Source organism: Hyperolius riggenbachi, chromosome 12, assembly GCF_040937935.1.
Source record: "Hyperolius riggenbachi isolate aHypRig1 chromosome 12, aHypRig1.pri, whole genome shotgun sequence".
In the NCBI taxonomy this organism is placed as follows: Eukaryota; Metazoa; Chordata; class Amphibia; order Anura; family Hyperoliidae; genus Hyperolius; species Hyperolius riggenbachi.
Window position 1 is genome coordinate 95,282,042 of NC_090657.1, and position 25,619 is coordinate 95,307,660.

A 25,619-nucleotide genomic window follows, 5' to 3' on the forward strand; every position below is an offset into this window, starting at 1 on the left:
TTATATAATTTAGTGTAATATTCGCAAAACACTTGAGATATTTCTTCTAGTTTATGATGTTTCTTTGCTCCTTCATCCTTAATACAAGAGATATAATTACTTCTTTGTTGCTTCTTAAGCGCTCTAGCTAACATTGATCCACATCTGTTTCCATATTCGTAAAAAGTGCGCTTGCACCTTAAGGCTATGTTTTTAACTTTAAAAAACAGTAATTCTTTTAACTTTTCCCTCTCCTTTATTATCTCTTTCATAACTTCTTCCTCTTGCCTTCCTTTATGTTGCTGTTCTAATCCCTTTATCCTATCTAGAGTCTTCTCTATCTCCTTTTCTCTTTCTCTTTTCCTCCTAGCTCCCTCTTGAATCAGTATCCCTCTTATATAACACTTGTGGGCCTCCCAGACTGTCGGTGCTGCCACCTCGCCCCCGGAGTTCCACAAAAAATAATTCTTTAACTCATCCCTGACCCTATTTACCACCTCTTTGTTTTTTAACAGTGCATCATTTAGCCGCCAGATCATAGGTTTTCTATCTTTCCCACCCCAATCCAACATCACTGTTACCTGTGCGTGGTCCGACATCGTAATTGAGCCAATTTTAGCGGATCTTGTGGATAAAAGTAGGTCATGGGATACAAAAATATAATCTATCCTCGTATAACATCTGTGTATTTGTGAGTAATATGTATAATCACGGCTAGAGGGATTTCCCACCCGATATATATTTATTAATTGAGATCCGTGCAGGAGATTCCTGCATTTTCTCAATATGCTATCTGTTATTGTAGTTCTTCCCTTTGACGTGTCCATCTTGGGCTCCAATGCCATATTGAGGTCCGTCCCTATTATTATACTCCCCTCTGAAAATTCTTCTAATTTCCTCAAAAATCCCTCTAGTGTTTTTACTTGGCCCTTATTCGGTGCATAGTATGACCCAATTGTAACCATCTTGACTCCTATTACACCCTTAATCATATTGAACCTACCCTGTGGGTCAGCATATTCTCCTTTAAGTGCAAACGGGACTTCTTTTGCTATCAGGATTGCTGTACCTTTAATTTTGGCTTCCTGAGGGGTGCTGACATACACAGACTTATAATATCTATCATATATCCAAGGTATTACAGGACCCTTAAAATGAGTCTCTTGTAGACAAACTATATTAGCCTTTTCTCTATGACATAATCTCAAAATTGCTGATCTCTTTTCCGGGATATTTAATCCCCTGACGTTCAGTGACCATATCCTAAGTTCCAGCATTTTCTATTCTTCCCTTTGCTACAATTGGAGTGACCCGTTGATCCCCATTCCCCCTTTCACACCCCCATTCATTCCCCCCTTTGCAACCTTTCCTCCTGGGAGATTTGGGCCCACCCCGGCCCCCAGTTCTTATATCATCTTCTCCCACTTTTTTAAAAAGGAATAGATCCATTGAGAACCTTCCCCCGGTTCTCTTAGTGTGTTGCATCACCTTCTAGGGTAACAAAACGACATTTCCCGGAGCAGGGTTTTGCCCCCCACTCTCCCCCGCATCTGGCCCGCCTATCCATCCCGGGGACCCAAAAAATGGCTCCCAAGGTAGGAAAAAAAAAGGAGAAACCGAAGGGAAAGGCGGGAGGGTAGTGGAAGGGGACAGTCCCGGAAGAAGGAGGGTGGGGGAGAGGAGGAAGAAAAAAAAAAAAAAAAAAAGGGGAGGGGAAAAAAAGAAAAGGGGGGGGGGGGCAGGGGAGATCCCCTAAGGAGGGGGTGGGGCAAGGGAGGGGCCCCGGCGCCGTCCAGAGAGGGGGGGGCACGGGGGGCGGGTCATTTCACAAATCTCCTCCCTCCATCTTCATACCCTCCCCCCTAAAGCCAACAATTCCAGTAGTCCATCCCCTCTCCCCCCCACAACTCCACTACATCCACCCCACACCCTTACAGAGAGGGGGTAGTGTGCTTCCCCGGGTTCGTCTGCTCCCCCATAGTCTAATCCCCCCCTGTATTCCCCTCACTCCTCCCCTCCCCCACCCCCCATCCACCCCCCCCACCCAACTCATATCCTCATCTGATCCCCTACATATTATCTACAAACTCACCCACGTTGCACACCATCCCCTCTCCGTTACACATCCGCTTCTTTACAATGTGTTCCTATCCCTACTTTACTGTGCTTATTTTTCATATTGTGACACTCTTTCCTTCTTTTCACCTTCCTATTTAAATTCCATTCCCTTCAATTCTCTAAATAATTTATTCTTGAAAAATATGAAACCTTCCCTTTACCCTTCTTCTATGTGTCTTTCTATCATCACAATACATTCATGTACACGAGTATAGTGCTCATTTCCTACCCTTCTTTCTTTCTTGCTTCTCCTCCTCCCAATGTGCCCCTTTTCACTCATATGATCATAATGGCTAGATGGGAGTGGCGCACCTTTCCAGCTCATCCATTAATTCTTAAATTTTTCTCTCTTCTCTCCCCTTTTTCTCTCCCTCCTTCCCCCCCTTCCCCCTCCCTCCTCCGTCCCACTCTCCCCCCCCCTCCAATTCTCTCTCCCATCTTATACTTCACAACTCTCCTATTTCTCTATTTCCTCTTAATTTTCCCCTGGACTCACCTACGTTTGCGCGCCACTCCCCTCTAGCCCTCCCATAACAACATATAATTCTCTCTTTGAAAACAGTCCAACGTGCCTATTCCCCATTATTTTCCTGTGCAAAAAGAAAACACATCTTATACATCACTCCAACCAAGGTTTTGTGTTTTATCCCTTCCCCTTCTCCCCCCTCTCGCAAATCTCCATTGTATCATGTGCATATATTTCCCTCCTGTCCCTCACCCCCCCCCCCCCCCTCCCGCATATAAAACATTCAAAAAAAAATAAAATAAAAAATAAAAAAAAATTCACCATTCCAGATCCCCCTCTCTCCCCCCCCCTCCAGTCCCCCGCCCCCATCCCCACTCCCACCAGTCTGGCTTTCGCTCGAACCACTCTACACAAACAGCCCTTACTAAAGTGGACAATCATCTTCTTATTGCTAAATCCAACTCTCATTGCTCCTTTCCATCTACATGCACAGTCTTGGTAACTTCATCAACTCATTTGGGTTTCAATACCACTTACTGTATTTGCACACAAAACACAACAGTATCTCTCGGGCCCCAGACCTTAACTCCTGCCTCACACATGTTCACCTCTCCTCCGGAATCCCCTGCCACAACACATGCCTCACTCTCCAAGCTTTGATATCTTTAAACCTGCCCTCAAAACTCACTTTGTCCATCAAGCATACGCTCTACCTTAGGCCAGTAATCCTTTTTACCTCTGGCCAAGTTGTACTCCTACTAGATAACCTAAAAAACACAGCCTTTAGGTGTGCATATTGTATGTTAACCCATCTCTTGTTCCCCCCTATTCCTTTAGATTGTAAGCATGCAAAAAACATATTTGTTTTTTACTTTGTACAGCAGCACGGAATATGTTAGTGCTTTATAAATCAATAATAATCATCTCAGTTCTTCCATACATTTATCCCCAACAGAAGGAACATGTGACCTGGCCAAGCTCTTTAAATAGTTATGAAGATCCATTGCTAGCATGGTGATTTTAATAAGAATCTCAGGAGGTAGTGGAGAAGGTAAGAAGTAAAGTTGGGTAATGCTAGCAAAGTCCAGAGCAATTGTAACGAAATTGCTGTTCAATAGGGTGGAAGACGGCAGAATAAGACAGATGAATGAAGTGAGCAAGATGGACCTAAGCAGATGCTCTATGTAAATCTGATGAAAGTGGTAGAGGAAAGATGATGCTGATAACACAGTGAAAAAAGATTGGTTGCGGTGAGATTGTAGAGCGCTGGTAAGTGAAAGAGAAAAAGTGAGGGTAGATGAAAGTTGTGGAGGTGCAAGCAGGGGGGTGTAGGGGAAATGAAAGGTGCTGGGGTTGTAAGTATGTAAATGGTGGGTAGTGGGAAATGAAGGGTTTGGGGGTGTAAGCATGGAGGTGTGTGAGGAATGTGAAAGTAGAGGTGCAGGGGTATAAGTGGGGAGGTAAAATGAAAGGTGTGGGAGTGCAAGGATGAAGGTGTTGAGGGAAGTGATGGATGCAGGTAAAAAGAAAATGCTTGCAGGAAGTTGGTGGTAGGAGTGTAATTTCCTATGAGGACATGTTGAAAGCGGTCTCCTAGTGGGAAGAATGTAGGCTAAAAAAAAAGAAATGAATGAAAATAAAGAGATTGTTAGTTGACGATTTTTCTTTAGACCCTAACTAATTTGTGCTCCCTGGTTCCACGGTAAGGGATCATGTGGCGGACCGCTTCAACACCCTGTCTAGCTTTAACTCCCTCCTCCTGTGGTAATCGAACCGGTGACCTTGCGTTACCATAAGCAGCGCCCTTACCTGCTGAGCCACAGGAGAAGTTACTAAACAGAACCTGAACAATCCATTTGAACAGCATTACGGAGCGGCGGATACCAATCCTGCAATGTGCAGGTAAGAATATAGGGCCCGAATGCTCAATACTCTCTTTTTTTAATCTCCTCCATGTGGTCTTAAAAGTGGCTCAACACTTAAGGTACCAGACTCCCATGTGTGATTTCTAGGGTTCAGGTACCAACTTTGTCAAAAACTTTTTTTTGGGGGGGGGGCAATCTTGAAATATTTTCTGAAAAAAAAGTTTAAACCTGTGCACACTTGCTGCTGGAATTCAAGAAACCTTTCTCTTTCACACTCTTTATTGCACAGCCCCCACACATCACATTCACTACAACCCTTGCATGTGTATCAAAGCTAACACAGGGACCACATGGCAAGAATCAATCAAGTTATTTTGTTTTTTTTTACAAATCAACAATACTTGCATCCCTATACCCAGCACCCGCTGCACGTCTGCATGCTGGCTGCAGCGCTGCATTAAAGCTCCCTGTTTGTAGCTAAGAGGGGCAAACGGGAACTTTTCATGCATCCACTTTGCTAGCACTGCTTCGTCTCCCTGTTTGATCACTTCCAGTCTGGCTTTCGCTCAAACCACTCTACACAAACAGCCCTTACTAAAGTGGACAATCATCTTCTTATTGCTAAATCCAACTCTCATTGCTCCTTTCCATCTACATGCACAGTCTTGGTAACTTCATCAACTCATTTGGGTTTCAATACCACTTACTGTATATGCACAAAAAAACACAACAGTATCTCTCGGGCCCCAGACCTTAACTCCTGCCTCACACATGTTCACCTCTCCTCCGGAATCCCCTGCCACAACACATGCCTCTCTCTCCAAGCTTTAATATCTTTAAACCTGCCCTCAAAACTCACTTTGTCCATCAAGCATACGCTCTACCTTAGGCCAGTAATCCTTTTTACCTCTGGCCAAGTTGTACTCCTACTAGATAACCTAAAAAACACAGCCTTTAGGTGTGTATATTGTATGTTAACCCACCTCTTGTTCCCCCCTATTCCTTTAGATTGTAAGCATGCAAAAAACATTTTTTTTTTACTTTGTACAGCAGCACGGAATATGTTAGCGCTTTATAAATCAATAATAATCATCTCAGTTCTTCCATACATTTATCCCCAACAGAAGGAACATGTGACCTGGCCAAGCTCTTTAAATAGTTATGAAGATCCATGGCTAGCATGGTGACTTTAATGAGAATCTCAGTTAGGAGGTAGTGGAGAAGGTAAGAAGTAAAGTTGGGTAATGCTAGCAAAGTCCAGAGCAATTGTAACGAAATTGCTGTTCAATAGGGTGGAAGATGGCAGAATAAGACAGATGAATGAAGTGAGCAAGATGGACCTAAGCAGATGCTCTATGTAAATCTGATGAAAGTGGTAGAGGAAAGATGATGCTGATAACACAGTGAAAAAAGATTGGTTGCGGTGAGATTGTAGAGCGCTGGTAAGTGAAAGAGAAAAAGTGAGGGTAGATGAAAGTTGTGGAGGTGCAAGCAGGGGGGTGTAGGGGAAATGAAAGGTGCTGGGGTTGTAAGTATGTAAATGGTGGGTAGTGGGAAATGAAGGGTTTGGGGGTGTAAGCATGGAGGTGTGTGAGGAATAAGAAAGTAGAGGTGCAGGGGTATAAGTGGGGAGGTAAAATGAAAGGCGTGGGAGTGCAAGGATGAAGGTGTTGAGGGAAGTGATGGATGCAGGTAAAAAGAAAATGCTTGCAGGAAGTTGGTGGTAGGAGTGTAATTTCCTATGAGGACATGTTGAAAGCGGTCTCCTAGAGGCAAGAATGTAGGATAAAAAAAAAGAAATGAATGAAAATAATGTGATGGGTGAACATCCAGATGTTCGGGTTCGAGAACGTTCGGCCGAACGGTGTCCCGATGTTCGGTACGTTCGTGCCGAACACCGAACATAATGGAAGTCAATGGGGACCCGAACTTTCCTGCTTTGCAAAGCCTCCTTACATGTAACATAGACCAAATTTTCAGGGTATGTGGACAAGGGGGGTGGGTATAAGAGGAATCTATTTTTTTCCGAAAGGACCTTATAGTTTTTGAGAAAAACGATTTTTAAGTTTCAAAGGGAAATTGTCTTTTAAATGTGGAAAATGTCCGTTTTTTTTGGCACAGGTAACAACAATCTTGTATTATTTTCAAAGCAAAGCAATGAGTTTTGTCGCCATGCAGTGATTAATAAATAGAAATGGGATATTACGGAAAGTGGCAACTCTAAGCCATCACAGATGTTCATGGTCCTTGGTCGGGGTCGGACTCGGGGAGTGTTGCGTAGTCGTTTCATTGATTCATTTTAATTTGTGTCAGCCGGTCTGCATTTGCTGTGGAGAGGCGGATACGCCGATCTGTAATGATGCCTCCGGCAGCACTGAAACAGCGTTCGGACATAACGCTGGCTGCAGGACAAGCCAGCACCTCTATTGCATACATTGCCAGTTCGTGCCAGATGTGTAGCTTAGAGACCCAATAATTGAAGGGTGCAGATGGATTGTTCAACACGGCTACGCCATCTGACATGTAGTCCTTGACCATCTTCTGCAGGCGATCGGTGTTGGAGGTTGAACTGGGCGATTGCTGTTCTGTGGGCTGCTGCATGGGTGTCAGAAAATTTTGCCACTCCAAGGACACTGCCGATACCATTCCCTTGTGGGCACTAGCTGCAGCTTGCGTTCTTTGTTCCCCTCCTCGTCCTGGGTTTGCGGAAGTCAGTCTGTCGGCATGGAACTGGCTAGAGGAGGAGGAGGATGTCAATCTCCTCTCTAATGTCTCCACAAGGGCCTACTGGTATTCTTCAATTTTGACCTGTCTGACACTTTCTCCAATGAGTTTTGGAACATTGTCTTTGTACCGTGGATCCAGAAGGGTATAAACCCAGTAATCCACGTCGTCCAGAATGCGAACAACGCGCGGGTCGCATTCAATGCAGTCTAGCATGAATTGAGCCATGTCTGCCACAGTCCTAACAGAATCCTCATCATGTTTTTCTGAGCTTGACGCACCCTCATCATCATCACCAGCATCACGCCGTCGCCCACCTTCTTCCTCGTCTTCTTCTGCTGTCCATTCCCGCTGAATCGTGGAACTCCAACGTGCACCGCTCTGCCCATCGGCAGTGGGGGCATCTAAGTCCTGCTCCAACTCCAGCTGTTCCTCGTCCTCTTCAGCATAGCTGGGAGGACCAGCGTTTCCTGAGGCAAATTGTCTGATGTTGGTATCATCACGCTGATCGTTGTCCTCTTGAGATTCCCCCACTTGCATCCTGACTGCGGCTTCCTTGATCTGCAACATTGATCTCTTCAGTAAACACAGCAGTGGTATCGTAATGCTGACTGAAGAGTTGTCACCGCTCACAAGCAACGTGGATTGCTCAAAATTTTGGAGGACTTGGCAGAGGTCCAACATGGTGGCCCAATCAGATCCACAGAAGCTTGGTAGCTGCCCGGATGCGCCTCAGTACTGCGCCGTCATGTACTGGACCACTGCACTCTTCTGCTCGCAAAAGCGTGCTAGCATGTGCAGCGTCGAATTCCAGCGCGTGGGTACGTCACACACCAAGCGATGATTCGGTAGATTGAACCGCTCCTGCATCTTGGTGAGTCCCTCCGAAGCGGTACTGGACTTTCGGAAATATTTGGCCACTCGTCGCACCTTCAGCAGAAGATCTGCCACGCCTGGGTATGTCCTCAGAAACCGTTGAACAACTAGGTTCATAACGTGTGCCAGGCAAGGGATGTGTCTCAGCTTAGCCAACTTTAAAGCGCGAATGAGATTGCTCCCATTGTCACACACAACCATGCCTGGTTTCAGGTCCAGCGGTGCCAGCCACAAATCGGTCTGTTCCTTGATTCCCTTCCAAATTTCTTCACCTGTGTGCTGCTTATCTCCAAGGCAGATCAGCTTCAGTAAGGCTTGCTGACGCATGGCAACAGCTGTGCTGCACTGCTTCCACGACGACCCTATTGCTGGGTTACCGATGCCGGATGAGGTACAGCTTTGAGAGGCGTTGGAGGAGAAGGAGTCAAGAGTCGAGATTGGTGCCTCTGAGGGACGCCGGTCCAGCAGTTTGCGGCGTGGGCAACACCCGCGCCGTAGCCGGTGAGGAGGAGTCACTGCCAGGCTCCACAAGGTTCACCCAGTGCACCGTCAGGGAGATGTATCGACCCTGGCCAAAGGCACTCGTCCAGGTGTCTGTGGTGAGGTGAACCTTGCAGGCAACGGCATTTTTCAAGCTTCTGGTTATTTTGCTAACCACGTGCTCATGTAACGCTGGCACTGCAGACCGCGCAAAATAGTATCGGCTGGGAACCACATAACGTGGGATGGCAAGCGCCATCATGCGCTTGAAGCGGTTTGTCTCCACCACGCGATATGGCAGCATTTCGCAGGCCACAAACTTGGCTATGCTGGCTGTTAGTGCCACGGCCCGGGGGTCATTTGCTGGCAATTTTCTCTCGCGCTCAAACATCTCCAGGACAGACAACTGAACCGTAGGATCGCACACTGAAGGACAGTTGGTTGTTGTTGTCGTGGTCGTTGAAGACTGGGAAACGTCAAGAGGACTGTTACGGAAACTGACATCGTCGTCTACTACGGATGTTTGTGCACCACGTAATGGCTGGGCTGCTGCTGAGGAGGGTCTGGTGACAACGGAGGCAGTGTTGCTGGGGGCTGGAAGCGAGCCGCTACCCTGGCCTTGCGTGTTTGACCACAGAGAGCTATGTTTGGCTACAATGTGGCGGCGCATGCTGGTGGTGGAGAGGTTGTTGACATTTTTCCCCTTGCTCAGTCGGGTCCTGCACACCTTGCAAATCACCATGGTAACATCCACCCTGCAGTCTTCAAAGAAAGCCCAGACTTTTGAGCTCCTGCTTTGCTGGCGAGTTTGCTTCGTGCCTCTTTGGCGTCTCACTTCTACGGCTACGCCTGTTGTGTCCGAAATACCCCGCCTACTTTGTGGCACACGGCGAACTCTTGCAGCAGTGGGTTCTGCAGCAGACTCATCTGTACTGCTGCTATCCCGACGGCGAGGTTCTACTAGATAATCCGGGTCTGTGTCCACATCGTCCAAAACCTCCTCTTCCATCTCCTCATCTGTGACTGTGTCTGTGTGCAGTGGACTAGAGCTCCCCAGAACACCCACTGCACACCTCACTCCCATGTCTTCAAGATGTTCTTGGTGGACCTCCTGCAATTCCAATTCCTGCGCACATTGCTCAGGGATTTGGGTGTCTTCGTCCTCGCCTTGCATTTCAATGAGTGGTGCAGTTTCCTCGCACAATGGTTGTGAATCCGGGCACAACATTTCTGGCTGTTCCATTGTTTGTGGGGGTAGGAGTGGGAATAGCTCTTCCGAAGAGCCCATTGTGTCCGGAAATAATTGTTCGGACTGGTTATTTGGCCATTGTGTGCATGGTGTAGCTGCTGGTTGTGTCACCTTTGTGCCCACTGGCTCCTTGTAACTGGCAGAGGACCTCGTGCGTGACAAGGATGTGCTGGTGGTGCTGCTGCTTAACCCGCTGCTGGACGCTTGAGAGGTCATCCAATTCATTATCCGTTCCTGCTCTTGTGGATCAGTGAGGGTTGTTTGTCTGGCACACATGGGTGGTATTGAGTGGGTTTTCTTAGGTCCACTGCGGCCTCTACGTGAACCGTCAGGGGAAACACCTCTTCCCTTGCCCCTCCCTCTTTCACTGGATTTCTTCATTATGGTTGTACTGATCCCAGCAGTACACGCACACTGACTGGCAGTACAGTGGCAATAAGACAATGCTATATAGTATGCTATATACTGGTGACAGACGGAAGTACTACTGATCCCAGCAGTACACGCTGACTGTGGCAATACAGTGGCAATAAGACAATGCTATATAGTATGCTATATACTGGTGACGGACGGAAGTACTACTGATCCCAGCAGTACACGCTGACTGTGGCAATACAGTGGCAATAAGACAATGCTATATAGTATGCTATATACTGGTGACTGACGGAAGTACTACTGATCCCAGCAGTACACGCTGACTGTGGCAGTACAGTGGCAATAAGACAATGCTATATAGTATGCTATACACTGGTGACGGACGGAAGTACTACTGATCCCAGCAGTACACGCTGACTGTGGCAGTACAGTGTCAATAAGACAATGCTATATAGTATGCTATATACTGGTGACGGACGGAAGTACTACTGATCCCAGCAGTACACGCTGACTGTGGCAATACAGTGGCAATAAGACAATGCTATATAGTATGCTATATACTGGTGACGGACGGAAGTACTACTGATCCCAGCAGTACACACTGACTCTGGCAGTACAGTGGCAATAAGACAATGCTATATAGTATGCTATATACTGGTGACTGACGGAAGTACTACTGATCCCAGCAGTACACGCTGACTGTGGCAGTACAGTGGCAATAAGACAATGCTATATAGTATGCTATACACTGGTGACGGACGGAAGTACTACTGATCCCAGCAGTACACGCTGACTGTGGCAGTACAGTGGCAATAAGACAATGCTATATAGTATGCTATATACTGGTGACGGACGGAAGTACTACTGATCCCAGCAGTACACGCTGACTGTGGCAGTACAGTGGCAATAAGACAATGCTATATAGTATATACTGGTGACGGACAGAAGTACTACTGATCCCAGCAGTACACGCTGACTGTGGCAGTACAGTGGCAATAAGACAATGCTATATAGTATGCTATATACTGGTGACTGATGGAAGTACTACTGATCCCAGCAGTACACGTTGACTGTGGCAGTACAGTGGCAATAAGACAATGCTATATAGTATGCTATATACTGGTGACGGACGGAAGTACTACTGATCCCAGCAGTACACGCTGACTGTGGCAGTACAGTGGCAATAAGACAATGCTATATAGTATATACTGGTGACGGACGGAAGTACTACTGATCCCAGCAGTACACGCTGACTGTGGCAGTACAGTGGCAATAAGACAATGCTATATAGTATGCTATATACTGGTGACGGACGGAAGTACTACTGATCCCAGCAGTACACGCTGACTGTGGCAGTACAGTGGCAATAAGACAATGCTATATAGTATGTTATACACTGGTGACGGACAGAAGTACTACTGATCCCAGCAGTACACGCTGACTGTGGCAGTACAGTGGCAATAAGACAATGCTATATAGTATGCTATATACTGGTGACGGACGGAAGTACTACTGATCCCAGCAGTACACGCTGACTGTGGCAGTACAGTGGCAATAAGACAATGCTATATAGTATATACTGGTGACGGACGGAAGTACTACTGATCCCAGCAGTACACGCTGACTGTGGCAGTACAGTGGCAATAAGACAATGCTATATAGTATGTTATACACTGGTGACGGACGGAAGTACTACTGATCCCAGCAGTACACGCTGACTGGCAGTACAGTGGCAATAAACAATGCTATATACTGGTGACGGAAGTACTACTGATCCCAGAAGTACACGCTGACTGGCAGTACAGTGGCAAATAGACAATGCTATATACTGGAGGCGGAAGTACTACTGATCCCAGCAGTACACGCTGACTGGCAGTACAGTGGCAATAGACAATGCTATATACTGGTGACGGAAGTACTACTGATCCCAGAAGTACACGCTGACTGGCAGTACAGTGGCAAATAGACAATGCTATATACTGGAGGCGGAAGTACTACGGATCCCAGCAGTACAAGCACGCTGACTGGCACTACAGTAGTATGACTAGGAGGCTGGGGGGGCCCTGGCTAGCCTAGCTGGTGAGAGAGTCTAACCTGCCTGCCTACCCAAAGCTAAACCCAACTTCAAGTGGCGGAGAAATGACGAGGTTCGGATATTTATTTACCCGAATCACGTGACCCGCTCGGCCAGTCGCAGTGCGAGCCGCGTGTTCGAGCCCGAACCACGTGACCCGCTCGGCCAATCACAGTGCGAGCCGAATGTTCGGGGAACGTTCGGCCATGCGCTGTCAGGCCGAACATACGTTCGACCACATGGCCGAACGCATGGTCGAACGCCACGAGGTGTCCGGCGGAGCCCGAACCGAACTCAAACAGCCCAAAATCCGGGCGAACCCGAACAGTGGCGAACACTGTTCGCCCAACACTAGTAGGGACAAGTGCCTTACGAAGGCACCTGGAGAGAAGGCACAAACAACTATGGCAAGAACACCTGAGGAAAAGCAGCACCCCTCAAAAGACAAGCCACCCTCCTTCTCTTCCTCCTTCAGGTGCATCGTCTTCATCCACTTTCTCCCTTGCACCTTCACAGCGACCCACCTTCACAGCGACCCTCCTCCACACCGCCTCTTCCCTTCAGCGGTTCCTTCTCCTCTGCCCACAGCAGTACCCAGCTGTCCGTGAAGGAAGTATTTGAGCGTAAGAAGCAAATGTCTGCCAGTCACCCTCTTGCCCGGCGTCTGACAGCTGGCATGGCGGAACTATTAGCTCGCCAGCTATTACCATACAAGCTGGTGGAGTCGGAGGCTTTCCGTAAGTTTGTGGCCATTGTTACACCGCAGTGGAAGATACCAGGCTGCAATTATTTTTCACAAAAGGCCATACCCAAACTGTACCGTGCAGTTGAGAGGCAAGTGGTGTCATCTCTGGCAAACAGCGTTGGGTCAAGGGTCCACCTGACCACGGATGCCTGGTCTGCCAAGCACGGGCAGGGCCACTACATTACATACACAGCCCATTGGGTCAACCTGGTGACCGATGGCAGCAAGCAGGGAGTACGTGGCTGCGCAGAGGACCGACTTCTCACACCTCCACGGCTTGCAGGCAGGCCTCCAGCCACCTCCTCTCCACCTGCTATCACCGCTTCGCTGTCGTCATCCTTCTCCTCGGCTGGTGCCGCCATCTCCTCTCCAGCTACACAGCCCCAGCACCCCAGGGCCTATGCTGCATGCCAGGTGCGACGGTGTCATGCAGTGTTAGACATGTCTTGCCTGAAAGCGGAGAGTCACACTGGAGCAGCTCTCCTGGCTGCTCTTAACAAACAGGTGGAGCAATGGCTGACCCCGCACAAGCTTGAGATCTGAAACGTGGTGTGTGACAACGGCAGAAATCTCATTGCTGCGTTGAATTTGGGAAAGCTGACACACATACCCTGCATGGCACATGTGCTTAATCTGGTCGTGCAAAGATTTGTGTCCAAGTACCCAGGCTTAGAGGACGTCCTGAAGCAGGCCAGGAAGTTGTGTGGGCATTTCAGGCGCTTTTACAAGGCCATGGCACGCTTTGCGGACATTCAGCGTAGAAACAACTTGCCGGTGAGACGCCTGATTTGCGATAGCCCGACTCGCTGGAATTCCACCCTGCTGATATTCTCTCGCCTGCTAGACCAGGAGAAAGCCGTCACCCAGTACCTGTATCATTACAGTACAAGGACACAATCTGGGAGGATGGGGATGTTGTGGCCCAACAACTGGACACTGATGCGAAATGCATGCAGGGTCATGGAGCCATTTGATGAGGTGACCAAACTGGTGAGTCGCGAGGAGGGCACCATCAGCGACTTGATCCCCTACGCCTACTTCCTGGAGTGGTGGCTACAGCTGTGGAGGAGCGTGAACAAGAAGAGTTAGGGCAGCAGGAGTCGTGGGAGCCATTTACACACGAACCCGATGTTTCCACAACACCATCGGCACCACAGAGGGGTCAGGAAGAGGAAGAAGAGGAGTCGTGTGGGGAAGGAGAGGAGTCAGACTCCGATGATGGTGATGATGAGGAAGTTGTTTCTGTGGAGGAGGAAGAGGCGGCGGAAGGAGAACAACTGTGGCAGCCATCACAGGGGGCTTCTGCTGCTCCACGTTCCCGTGGTATTGTTCGTGGCTGGGGGGAGGAAGAGGAGTTGCGTCCCGTCACTGAGGAAGAGCAAGAGGAGATGGAGAGTACGTCTGCATCCAGCTTTGTGCAGATGTCCTCTTTCATGTTGTCCAGCCTGTTGAGGGACCCCCGTTTCAAAAAACTCAAGACGAATGACCTGTACTGGGTGGCCACGCTACTAGACCCTCGGTACAGGCACAAAGTGGCGGAACTTTTAGCAACTCAACAAAAGGCGGAAAGGATGCAGCACTTGCAGAACAAGCTGTCGATGGTGCTTTACAATGCATTTAAGGGTGATGTGGCTGCACAACGCAATCAAGGTACCACTGGCAGTAACCCTCCTCCTCCCAAGTCCACGCAGGCAAGAACAGGACGCTCCAGCGATCTCAGGGTGATGTCGGACATGCGGACATTCTTTAGTCCAACTCCTCGCCATAGTCCTTCCGGATCCACCCTCCACCAACGCCTGGACCGGCAGGTAGCCGACTACCTGGCCTTGAGTGTGAATGTAGACTCTGCGAAAAGCGACGATGAACCCTTGGACTACTGGTTGCTAGTGTTGGGCGAACACCTGGATGTTCGGGTTCGGGAAAGTTCGCCGAACATGGCCGCGATGTTCGGCATGTTCGGGCCGAACCCCGAACTCCCCAAACATCCCGCTTTTGGGGGCCCTATGGGGTCGCAGGCATAAGGGGGGAGCATGCCCCGATCGCGGGGGGGGGTCGGAAATTCCCCCCACCCCCTCCGCTAGCGCTCCCCCCTCTGCCCGCTTCCCCATACAAAAGTTTCAGGAAGTAAAACAGTACCGGTGGTACTAGTGGGTGGCTGGCAGTGGGCGGCACTGTGAAGTGAGTGACTGAGGAGGAGGAGTCCGGAGAGTGACGCGTTGAGGGAGGGCGGGCAGTGGGCGGTTCAGCAGTAATACGGCACTACTGCTGAACCACCCGCTGCCCGGCCTCCCTCAACGCGTCACTCTCCGGACTCCTCCTCCTCAGTCACTCAATAAACAGTGCCGCCCACTGCCAGCCACCCACTACCACCGCACCGGACCGGTACTGTTTTACTTCATTAAACTTTTGTATGGGGAAGCGGGCAGAGGGGGGAGCGCTAGCGGAGGGGGTGGGGGGAATTTCCGCCCCCCCCCCCCCCCCGCGATCGGGGCATGCTCCCCCCTTATGCCTGCGACCCCATAGGGGGGCAGTATTCGGCCGAACAGGGCCCTGTTCGGCCGAACAGGAGCCCTGTTCGGCCCTGTTCGGCTAGTCATTCCGCAGTTCGGGCGAACCCCGAACAGTTTGGCCGAACACCACCAGGTGTTCGGCCGAACTCGAACATCACCCGAACAGGGTGATGTTCTGTAGAACCCGAACAGTGGCGAACACTGTTCGCCCAATACTACTGGTTGCGCAGGCTTGACCTGTGGCCAGAGCTGTCCCAATTTGCCATACAACTTCTCTCTTGCCCTGCCGCAAGCGTCCTGTCAGAAAGGACCTTCAGTGCAGCTGGAGGCATAGTTACTGAGAAGAGAAGTCGCCTAAGTCACGACAGGGTTCAGTACCTGACCTTTATCAAAATAAACGAGGAATGGATCACGGAGGGCTACTGCACGACCGAAGACTAAGTCAGTCCCCACACACAGCATCTCTGCCTGCAGGCCGCTTGACTGCCTTCTCCGCCACTACCAACAGGGTCAAGAACTCTAGGCGGATTCCTGAATTTTTAAGGCCGCTGTTAGCAGCGGCCGCTACACTAATTTTTCTGGTGCGTGTACATGTGCCCATCCCCCTTCGTGATCATTACCTTGCCGCAGTGAAGGGGCTTGCGCATCACAATGAAGCAATGACCGCCGGCTATTTGAGTGTCTCGGGTGGGGGTGGCACACAAAAGATAATAAGGTCGTTGCTTCATTGTGGTCAGACCAACTTTGATCAGCTGGACAGTCACTGTTCTGTCATTCAGCTACATCAGCCGGGCGAGCATATGGGCTGAAAAGCCACCATCACCTTCACTCTCGTCATGGTGCGCACCAGTCCAGCATGGCCGTCACTACACAAACGGCTGTTTGCAGTCACTGCATACCTTTCACTGCATCTGTGACTGCACATTATACCTGGCAGTCAGTGCATAACTTGCTCTTGAATGGATACACTTTCAAACAATTTAAAAATACAACCATCTATCATTTTCAAAAATTTTTAAAAAAGGGCAAAAAAACTTGCCCTCCGTAAAACATTCTTGGCAAATGCTTTCGACTTGGTTTGTCTTCTGCTGGCTCAAGGGTCCATCTGACCACAGATGCCTGGTCTGCAAAGCACGGTCAGGTCAGCTATAGCATGGGTCTCAGCAGGCTCCCACTTCGGGCCGGAATCCAACCTTCATTCCCCGCGGTGACAATGGCAGACTTGCCCTCCATAACGGATTCCCGTTAAAGGATTTAATGTTAATTAATTTCAAATACACAGCAGGGCCTCGAAAGTCCGCCTCCTGTATTGTTATTTTTGGTCACTACCTCGGGGCGGGCGTGCATGCCTGCCTGCTGCCCTCCTTGGATGTGTAGTGGTAGCCGTTTCTCAGGCTCCACACCAGATTCCATCCCTCATTCCCCGGCCATTACCCGGGGTCACAAATGGCAGACTTGCCCACCTCCATATGATTCCCGTGAAAGGAATGTGGAGTCATCTTTGCCCGCCATAACTGGTTCTCGTTAAAGGATTTAAAGTACATTCATTTCAAATACACAGCAGGGCCTCGAAAGTCCTCCTCCTGTATTGTTATTTTTGGTCACTACCTCGGGGCAGGCGGGCGTGCATGCCTGCCCGCTGCCCTCCTTGGATGTGTAGTGGTAGCCGTTGCTCAAGCTCCACACCGGATTCAAACCCCTCATTAGCCGGGGTCACAATGGCAGACTTGCCCGCCTCCACAGGATTCTCGGTACTAAACAAGTACACAGCAAGTAGAAAATGTAATTTAAAAACAAAATGTAAGCTTTTTAACAATGCCATGGAAAGTTGAGAAGGAAGTCACACATTACCTGACATCACTGAGTGAGGAAGAGCAATCTCGCCATGTTGCGCAGTAGTCCAGCATGGCCGTCACTACACAAACAGCTGTTTGCGATGCGTTACACAGTGAGTTTGGTGTGTCAGTGTGAAGCAGTACTCTAATTACACTCCCTGATTGATGTATACACATGCAAGATGTTTGAAAGCATGTTAGGCCTGCAATTTAGCATTCAATGTGATTTCTGCCCTTAAAACGCTGCTTTGCGTCACATCCAGATTTTTCCCTGGGACTTTTGGCATGTATCCCACTCCGCCATGCCCCCCTCCAGGTGTTAGACCCCTTGAAACATCTTTTCCATCACTTTTGTGGCCAGCATAATTTTTTCTATTTTCCAAAGTTCGCCTCCCCATTGAAGTCTATTGCGGTTCGCGAACTTTTCCGTGAACCGAACCTTCCGCGGAAGTTCGCGAACCAGGTTCGCGAACCGAAAATCGGAGGTTCGCGACATCTCTAATAAATAAACCCTGTGGAGAAAATGCGTTTATATCACGTAACAAAATCCCTTATTCTATAATGGCAACTACTGTTGATCCCCTCTCTTGATCGGAAAAATGTGATTAACCTAGCCCTTCCGATTTATAAATTAACCTACCAATCTGGTAACAGAGGCGTAGCTAGGGTTTTCAGCGCCCCGGGGACAAAGACTATTAATGCGCCCCCTAAGGTGAAGGGTCGTGACCAAATGTGGGCGTGGTTATGGGTACTCCACATTTGGTCACGCCCCTTCAAATGTACATGGAGGTTAGCAGGCTCACGCTCACCCACCCTCCCTCAGTATGTACCTTCCAGCATGTTCCAAGACAAATTCAGCAATCATGAGCCCCCCACCCCCATCAAGACAAATTCCGCAATCATGAGCAAACATGAGGCCCCCAACAAGACAAATTTAGCAATCCTGAGGCCCCCAACAAGACAAATTCAGCAATCATGAGGCCCCTAACAAGACAAATTCAGCAATCATGAGGCCCCTAACAAGACAAATTCAGCAATCATGAGGCCCCTAACAAGACAAATTCAGCGATCTTGAGGCCCCCAACAAATCATGAGGCCCCCAACAAGACAAATTCAGTAACCATGAGGCCCCCCAACAAGACAAATTCAGCAGTCATGAGGCACATAAATAGACAGCATTTCACATAAATAGGCAGAATGTCCCCTTAATATGGTAGACACCTCTCACCTGGCAGCAGTTCCCCAAAATACACTCAATCTGACAGCAATGCTTGCCCAAAAATAGGTAGCCCCAGGTCTATAGGTGTCCCCAGAATAGGTGGCCAGCAGTATAGATGTCCCCAGAACAGGTAGCCAGGGGTAGAGATGTCCACAGAACAGGTAGCCAGGGGTATATGTGCCCAGTATATGTAGGCAGGGGTATGTGTCCCCAGTATGTGTAGCCAGGGGTATAAATGCCCAGTATATGTAGCCAGGGGTATATGTACCCAGTATATGTAGTTAGGGGTATATGTGCCCAGTATATGTAGGCAGGGGTATATGTGCCCAGAGTAGGTAGCCAGGGGTATATGCCCAGAGTAGGTAGCCAGGGGTATATGCCCAGTATATGTAGGCAGGGGTATATGTGCCCAGAGTAGGTAGCCAGGGGTATATGTGCCCAGAGTAGGTAGCCAGGGGTATATGCCCAGTATATGTAGGCAGGGGTATATGTGCCAAGAGTAGGTAGCCAGGGGTATATGTGCCCAGAGTAGGTAGCCAGGGGTATATGTGCCCAGAGTAGGTAGCCAGGGGTATATGTGCCCAGAGTAGGTAGCCAGGGGTATATGTGCCCAGAGTAGGTAGCCAGGGGTATATGCCCAGTATATGTAGGCAGGGGTATATGTGCCCAGAGTAGGTAGCCAGGGGTATATGTGCCCAGAGTAGGTAGCCAGGGGTATATGTGCCCAGAGTAGGTAGCCAGGGGTATATGTGCCCAGAGTAGGTAGCCAGGGGTATATGTGCCCAGAGTAGGTAGCCAGGGGTATATGCCCAGTATATGTAGGCAGGGGTATATGTGCCCAGAGTAGGTAGCCAGGGGTATATGTGCCCAGAGTAGGTAGCCAGGGGTATATGCCCAGTATATGTAGCCAGGGGTATATGTGCCCAGAGTAGGTAGCCAGGGGTATATGTGCCCAGAGTAGGTAGCCAGGGGTATATGTGCCCAGAGTAGGTAGCCAGGGGTATATGTGCCCAGAGTAGGTAGCCAGGGGTATATGTGCCCAGAGTAGGTAGCCAGGGGTATATGTGCCCAGAGTAGGTAGCCAGGGGTATATGCCCAGTATATGTAGGCAGGGGTATATATGCCCAGAGTAGGTAGCCAGGGGTATATGTGCCCAGAGTAGGTAGGCAGGGGTATATGTGCCCAGAGTAGGTAGCCAGGGGTATATGTGCCCAGAGTAGGTAGCCAGGGATATATGTCCAGTATATGTAGCCAGGGGTATATGTGCTCAGAGTAGGTAGCCAGGTCAAGTGTCCCCCTCCCCAGCAGGAGGGGAGCAGCGCAGAGAAGAGCTGCTCTCCCTTCCTCGCTGTCCCCTCCAATGTCCGGGTGGCTCAGGCTGGCAGCGGCGGGCGGAACTTACCTCCGTCTTGTCGCAGCGCCGGATGGATCTGCCGCTACTCTGGTCTGGTCCAGACCAGAGCAGCGGCTGCGCACTCGAACTTCCGGCCGGCGCTGGAGCAAGACGGAGGTGAGTTCCGCCCGCCGCTGCCAGGCCAGCCACCCGGACATTGGAGGGGACAGCGAGGGAGAGAGAGAGCACCTAAGGTGAGGGAAGGAGGGGGGATATGGCCCCCCTTCCCCACCGTCCGCACAGCTCTCCCTCTTCTCTGCGCTGCTCCCCTCCCCTCCGCCGCCGCAAAAAAAAAAAAAACCCGCAGCTCAGCCAGGCTGAGGGCGCCCTCAGGGACCAGGCGCCCTGGGGCACTTGTCCTACCCCGACCCCCCCTAGCTCCGCGCCTGTCTGGTAATAGACCCAAAATTAATAGATAGAGGCGCTCTGCTTGCTATAACAGAATTGCTGTTGTATATCCCCTGTCTATTGCCTGAAGAAGTGGGCTGTGCCCGCGAAACGCGTTGCATCCTTGGGGTATCTTCAATAAATTTGTATTTATTTATCTAATCACAGTCCTTGGTGTCTGCTTTAACCGAGGCAAGTCCACCACTTCCTCCCAGCAATTTTTAAAATTTTTATGTACTTTTATTCTACTGGCGCCTCTGTTCACCTACCAAAATTAAAGTGTGGTGGGCATGGTTAGGTTCTTATGATATAACTATACCTAATCTAGACATTAATGTTTCTATCTAAGCCTTACAACTGTCAATGTACTAAGGTTTACTCTTCCTCAATGGCCTATAACGTTGCTCAGTATATGCGTCACTATTACTAGAAGAGTTGAATGCTCTGTATAGCACAATGTATGATTAACTACACAAAACTGTGAATATACATCTGCTTGGATTGTTGCTACTGTGTTTTGTTTTTTTGCAGTGTCTTTATTGTTTGTTATTTAATATCACTACTGTTGAGTAGCAACTTTTTTAAAACTCAAAATAAAAAAAAAATGGCCGTACGTATAGTATAATATGTGGTTCAGTTTTGCAGCTGTACTATTGAAAAAAAAAAATATAAAGAAAACATGGTATCTGTTGGTGGTTATATTCTTAGACATGAATACTCTTGTTGAGAGGAAAACATGACATTATGTACTTACACTAGAACAAAAAATAAGATCCAAAATACAATCATTACCTTATTTTTGATTTCTCTTGCAATTTCACTGTCAATGTCAAAGACGGTAATTAACCAACTAGAAGGAGAAAATGACAAAAATTAGCAATCTAAAGGATGTGTGTAGCTGCAACATGACAGGACAACTTAAAAAAATAGATCTGTATATTCTCAATACTAAAAATGAATGTTAATACACAAGTTGTAAAAATGTAGAAAGTGTGTAGCCTGTTGGTGTCTGTGCTACTGTATCAAGATTTCATTATTATTTTACCTGAATATTTAGGTTTTGTTTTTTTCATTCTTGTGCTCAGCATGACAAAATATCTCTAAGGAACCTGACGTGACATGAATATGGGGCTGCCCTTTTCATCAGGGTTGCTCGAATGTACCAAAATTCGGTTCGGGTTGCATAAAAAAAATTTGTGTTCGCGAATTCGGATGTTTTTTTTTTTAAGGAACTCACATGTAAATAGGTCTAATATAAAAAAAAAAGAAAAATGTGATGGAAAACTCCTCCTCCTCCTCCCTTACAGAACTGTACTGTTGTAAAATGTTATCTTCAACACCAGCATAGCTATTGTAGTGGCATAATAGCTAGTGGCGCATGGCAGCAGCGCATAATTCTGTGGACCCTGGCGGTGGGAACACAGACAGGCAGGAGAATAACTATAGCAGCAGCAGCAGCAGGAGGAGGAGTAGTGACGTATAGCAGCAGGCAATGTCACAGGCCAATGGTACCTAGCGTTGATACCATGGCTGAAAATAAACAACAAAGAGCAGGAGGAGGTTCCGGACAGCAGTCGTGCAGCCCACATTGTGCTCAATGCACAACTGGGACAGCACAGTTTTCAACCCAGACACCTCAGAATTATTTTTTTTTATACAACAGTATAGCTATTGTAGTGGCGTAATAGCTAGTGGCGCATGGCAGCAGCGCATAATTCTGTGGACCCTGGCGGTGGGAACACAGACAGGCAGGAGGATAACTATAGCAGCAGCAGGAGGAGGAGTAGTGACGTATAGCAGCAGGCAATGTCACAGGCCAATGGTACCTAGCGTTGGTACCAGGGCTGAAAATAAACAGCAAAGAGCAGGAGGAGGTTCCAGACAGCAGTCGTGCAGCCCACATTGTGCCCAATGCACAACTGGGACTGCACAGTTTTCAACCCAGATACCTCAGAATTTTTTTTTTATACAACAGCATAGCTATTGTAGTGGCGTAATAGCTAGTGGTGGCGCATGGCAGCAGCGCATAATTCTGTGGACCCTGGCAGTGGGAACACAGACAGGCAGGAGGAGAACTATATCAGCAGCAGGAGTAGGAGTGGCGAATTGAGGCAGGCAATGTATTCTGTGGACCCTGGCGGTGGGAGCACAGACAGCAGGATAACTACAGCAGCAGAAAGAGGAGTGACGTGTGGCAGCAGCAGGAATGCATTGTGTGGTGAACAGCAGGAGGATGAAAATCAGCGCTTCGTAATATGTTGGCGCTGTATAAATACAATAAATAAATAAATACACAAATAAATTCATAAATAAATCAGTAAATTCATAAATATATAAATAAATCAGCAACAGCAGCAGGAAGAGGAGTGACGTGTGGCAGCAGCAGGCATGTCACTGGCCATGGTAGCTAGTGTTACTACCACCGCAGAAACACCAGGCCAAATTATCAGGACCCCGGGAATGAAGGTTTAGGTTGTCAAAGAATGATTCCCAGGCACCTCATGTCCTCCTCTCACCGACAGTAGGTGCCAGGAACGTGCCTTCAATCCAGGCCTGATTGATCTTCAAAAATGTCAGTCTGTCCACTCCCTTTGTGAACAGACGAGAGCGCTTCTCGGTGACCACGCCACCGGCCGCACTGAAGCACCTCTCGGACAGCACGCTGGAAGGGGGGCAAGACAGGACTTCCAGGGCGTACTGCGCCAGCTCACTCCAGATGTGCAACCGCTCTACCCAGTACATGGGGTCCACGCTGCCGGTGTCAAGTCCACTGAAGGACCCCATGTACTCAGGCACCATCTGGGTCATGCACTGGCTGTGGCTTTCAGAGGAGGTGGCTGCTGCACGCACCTCCTCTCTCAGCTGCTCTACCGTCATGTAGAGCGCCTGCGTCAATGACAGCAGGTCTCCTGGGCGCCTGACGCTGCTGCTGGCCGCAGGCACCTGCTGCTGTGCTGGCTGGACAGGGGGGATGGAAGCCTGGGGGAAGGCTTCCTCCAGTCGCCGAACAAGGAGCTGCTGCAACTCGCTTGTGCGCTGCTCACGTACTCTAGCAGGCAGAAACTGAGCCCACTTCCCCCTTAGCCATGGATCCAGGATCATGCTGATGCAGGCGTCCTCCGTCGCTTGCATCTGCTTCACCCTGGGGTCTGTGCGCAGGCAATGCAGCATGTGCACTGCCATGGGGAACAGGGTGGTCCGTGACACACAGACATCAGGGTCAGCGTCCTCCTCTGGCTCCTGAGCCTCTTCCTCCTCTCTCCACCTCCGCACCACTGCTGCTGCGCTCCGCTGTTCCCCCTCAGCAGCGACGTCCAGCACCTCCAACTCCTCCTCATCCTCCTCCAGGGATTCAAATTCCTTCACAGCAGTGGACTGCGCAGGCGGCTGCTGTTCCAGCTGGTTCCGGGCCTCCTTCCCCAAATCCACCAAATCGCCAAGTGCCCTGTCCAGCAGACAAATAAAGGGCACCCACTGGCAGAGGGATGCCCGCTCCTGGCTCACCAGGTTGGTTTCCTGCAGGAAGGGAGCCAACACCAAGCAGACCTGCTGCATCTGCCCCCACTGTGCGTTGGTGAGGAGCTGGAGTTTGGGGTTGCCTTCCAAAGTGGCCTCCACGATGTACCGGTTGACTGCCCTCCTCTGCTCAACCAGCCGCTCCAACATCGCCAGGGTGGAGTTCCAGCGAGTCGGCACATCGACGACAAGACGGTGTGGTGGCAGGCCCTCGCGCTGCTGGATCTCTGCCAGCTTTGATGCAGCAGCAGCTGAGCGGCGGAAAGTGCGCACAATTTTCCGCCCCGCTTCCAACAGCTCCTCCATCCCCTGGTAGGTGCGCAGGAACTTCTGCACCACCAGGTTCAGAACGTGGGCCAAGCAGGATATGTGGGATAAGTGTCCCCTGCTGATGGCAGACAGCAGGTTGGAGACACCACCAATCCGACTCGGAGGCCTCTGGGGGTCAGCCTCGTCTTCTCCTGCTCCCTTAGGTAGCGGAACACGTTGGCTGATGTCAGACTGTTCTTCCCCAGGCTGACCATCTCCAGCAGCGCTTGGCAGTGGCGGGCCTTCTTGCTGCTGTTGCGTTGTCGCTTGGCGGCTGCTTCTCCCCTGACCCCACGTGGTGGCACCACATAGTGGGCGACTGGTGCCGCTGCTGCTTCCTCGCTCAGGCTTTCCACCAGGCTGACCCAGTGTGCCGTAAAGGACAGATAGCGTTCTGTCCCAAAATGGCTGCTCCATGAATCCATGGTTATGTGGATCCGCGCACTCACAGCGTGATCGAGTGCGCGGTCCACGTTCGCCATGGCAAACCGGTGCAGTGCTGGGATCGCCATGGTGGCTGGGGACTTGCCACTCCGGGATCCCAAAATGCAGCAGCGCTCTCATGTCACTCCCCTCCTGCACGAAGGAATATGGCAGGAGCTGGGAGCACATGGCCCGGGCAAGCAACCCGTTCAGCACCCGGATGCGCCTGTGAGCGGGAGGCAACACCTTGGTCACACCGGGAAAGGACTCACTGAGCAGGGTTTGGCGGCGTTTGCCTGCGCGGGAGGATGAGGAGGCCACTGTGGAGGGAGCTGATGAGGCAACTGAGGACTGGCTGCACGGGGGAGGAGGACTGAGTTGCTGCTGCTGCTGGGTGGGATCGGATGCTGCTGCTGCTGAAATCTGTGCAGTGGCTCTCTGGCTCTGACCACTGCCTGCGCCACTTTGCATCAGCTTCTCATACTCACAAAAATCCTCAAAATGCCTGGTCTCTAAGTGGGTCGACAGGCACGAGGTACTCAGCTTGAGGAGATCGCGACCTCTGCTGAGACTGACCTTGCAACTGTCGCAAATTGCACGGGTCGGGTCCTCTGTGCACTTAGTGAAGAACCGCCTGACTGGGGACTTCAACCTGCCCTTTGAGCTTGAGGGCTGGGGTTTTTTTGGTGGCCTTTGAGGTTTGTGCCTTTTTTGGTTTGGTTGGAGGTTTGCTGCGGGTGGTGGTAGTGGCTGAAGCAGCAGGCTGTGGCTCCTGCCTTCCACGCCCTGTGCTTGCCGCGTTGCTGCTGTCATGCCTCTGCGCCAGAGACACCTCCTCCTCCGATGACGAGCTGCCTTCAAGCAAGTGTGCTGGTGGTACTGGTGGTGGCACATAGAGAGGATCCAGCACATCATCATCATCCCCAAACATGTCCTCTGAGCCCGCCTCAACCACATCCAGTGGCCCAAAATCCCCTGCATCATGCCCCTCCTCATCAGCGCCAACAACAAACTGCTCCACCTCCAACTCCTCCTCCTCGCATGATGATGTCCCCATTATCTCCTGCTCAAACTTC

General features: G+C 49.9%; 1 protein-coding gene across 16 annotated transcripts in view; it reads right to left on the reverse strand.

Moving 5' to 3' along the window:
• The window catches only part of LOC137542461 (bactericidal permeability-increasing protein-like), a 353,798-nt gene that overhangs the window by 216,517 nt on the left and 111,662 nt on the right, over nt 1-25,619 (reverse strand). For all 16 annotated transcript variants that reach the window (XR_011025439.1, XM_068264385.1, XM_068264382.1 and 13 more), the window contains one exon: nt 21,088-21,145. Coding sequence is in view for 15 of the 16 variants with exons in the window: in XM_068264385.1 (XP_068120486.1) it covers nt 21,088-21,145 (58 nt within the window). In the remaining variant the exon portion in view is untranslated. The remainder of the gene's footprint in view (nt 1-21,087; nt 21,146-25,619) is intronic.